The 1,816-nt window shown below is 46.8% G+C and overlaps 2 protein-coding genes across 2 annotated transcripts in view; both read left to right on the plus strand.

Annotated features, from left to right (window-relative positions):
• Positions 1–1,276, plus strand: part of PASK (PAS domain containing serine/threonine kinase) — an 18,290-nt gene extending 17,014 nt beyond the window's left edge. Inside the window, exons 15-16 of the mRNA XM_017728757.1 lie at positions 488–621; positions 867–1,276. Coding sequence (XP_017584246.1) covers positions 488–621; positions 867–1,057 — 325 coding nt within the window. The 3' untranslated portion in view covers positions 1,058–1,276. The remainder of the gene's footprint in view (positions 1–487; positions 622–866) is intronic.
• Positions 1,277–1,479: 203 nt separating this feature from the next.
• MTERF4 (mitochondrial transcription termination factor 4) overlaps positions 1,480–1,816 on the plus strand; it is a 1,719-nt gene continuing 1,382 nt past the window's right edge. The window contains exon 1 of the mRNA XM_017728721.1: positions 1,480–1,518. Within this exon, the coding sequence (XP_017584210.1) occupies positions 1,480–1,518 (39 nt within the window). The remainder of the gene's footprint in view (positions 1,519–1,816) is intronic.

Genomic DNA, 1,816 nt, shown 5'->3' on the forward strand with positions numbered 1-1,816 from the left:
TGGGAATGAGATGAAAGGTGAAGCAAGCAGCTCTGCCCTGGGAGTTCCACCTTGTACTGTGTGAAGGAACTGGCATGTTTTCTCAGATGGAATTGAGATAGTTAATAGTTATTTCCAAATAACTTTTGTTTTGAAAGGGCTGGGAGGATGTGTTTGCTCTTCCAGTTAAATGTTTACTTGATAGTTTTGGCTGATGATGAAGAAGGTGGAGGGGCAAGTTCTTATCAGCAGCTTACATATATGGAAGTTGGGTGCATGTTACACACACTCATCAACAGAAACTGGTTGGCTATTCTCTGGTTGGTTTTATTTTCTGGAGAAGAACAATGCAGACTCCTCAAGCACATGAGAACCTTCTTAGAATTCTCACAAACTTCCTATGTTAAAACAAAAATTGGAAACAAGGGCTGTCAATGCCCTTTTTACTTTCTTTAGCATATAGATATGTACTGGCAATCTGATTTTAGGCAAGCTTATCTCTGCACAGGTACCATGGCCCTGAGCTGGAGATGTGGTCGCTTGGCATCACCCTTTACACCCTGGTCCTTGGGGAGAACCCTTTCTGTGAGCTGGAGGAGGCCTTGGCAGCTGTCCTGTGTCCTCCTCGCCCTGTGTCAGAAGGTGAGCTCTTCCCATTTGCTTTTCAAAAGGAACAGATCTCTTGGGAAAGTATAAGCAGCGTTTTTTCACCAGAAATAAAGGGGAAGACTGAAAAAGTGCTCCCCACTATGGTCTGTGATGATTTGACAAGCTGCTCAATGCAGCAGAGTTTGGGGGATTCGTCGTTCTTTGAACATAGACCATATCTCTCATTCCTAACCTGCCTAAAGTCCATCCTGAGCCATCCCTCTGCTGTCTCTGCCCAGGTCTCATGGATCTCATGGCCGGGCTCTTGCACCCCGATCCAGAGCAGCGCATGACTCTTGCTGTGCTAGCAGAGCATCCTTGGCTGCGACAGCCTGTGAACCTGGCTGATTATACCTGGGAAGAGGTGTTTGTCTCTGCTGAGCCAGCAGCTTCATCCAGGGATGACTTCGAGGAGTCTGAGCTGTGTTAGCAGGATAGTTCCCATTGGAAGGTCACCTGCTGATCCCCACATATACTCAGTTTATTATTGTTCTTACCCAGGACATGTTTCAAAGATGTGAAGCAAAGATTTTAATGTTGTTTAAATTGTTCATACCTAGGAATATATTTTTATTGGCTCATTTTACTTTTTATATGTAGTTCATATATCTTTCTGAAAAGTGAGTGAATAAATGAATGATAACATGTCTTTTGGTTTTCTGGAGTATGCGTGCACAAAGGAGCCTCAAAACTAGACATGTAATTGCAGGATTTGGGTGGGAGGGGTGGGTTGGTGGTGTCTTTTTTTTTAATATCAGAGTCCTGTCTGTATCCAGGAAAACTCCTCGATTTTGATGAGAGAAACATATTGGGAAGAAAAAATAGATTCAATAAAGAGAATTCGGTTGAGACATGGGTAACAGGAACATTTTGGGGTACAGCACAGCCGAGGTCAGGCTGCTTGGGAGGAAGTGCTGGGAAAAGGCAGCGGTTCTGCCGGCTGCTGCTGCTGCTTTCTGACACCAGCTCTGCAGACAAGCAACAGAACTCGGCTTGATTACTAAAGATTAGCTTTCAATCCACTTTGGACTCTGCTATCTCCATCCGAACACATAACAACCGGCCCTCACCTGCCTTCTGTAGCGCGGCGGTGGCACCGCGCCCCGGCTCTGGCCCCGGTGGGGATGATGCCCCGCGGCCCGCGCCGCTCTCGGCTCGGCTCTGCGGGGATGGGAGCGAGCAAGGCGCT

The sequence above is a fragment of the Corvus brachyrhynchos genome, unplaced genomic scaffold (assembly GCF_000691975.1).
Source record: "Corvus brachyrhynchos isolate BGI_N302 unplaced genomic scaffold, ASM69197v1 scaffold223, whole genome shotgun sequence".
In the NCBI taxonomy this organism is placed as follows: Eukaryota; Metazoa; Chordata; class Aves; order Passeriformes; family Corvidae; genus Corvus; species Corvus brachyrhynchos.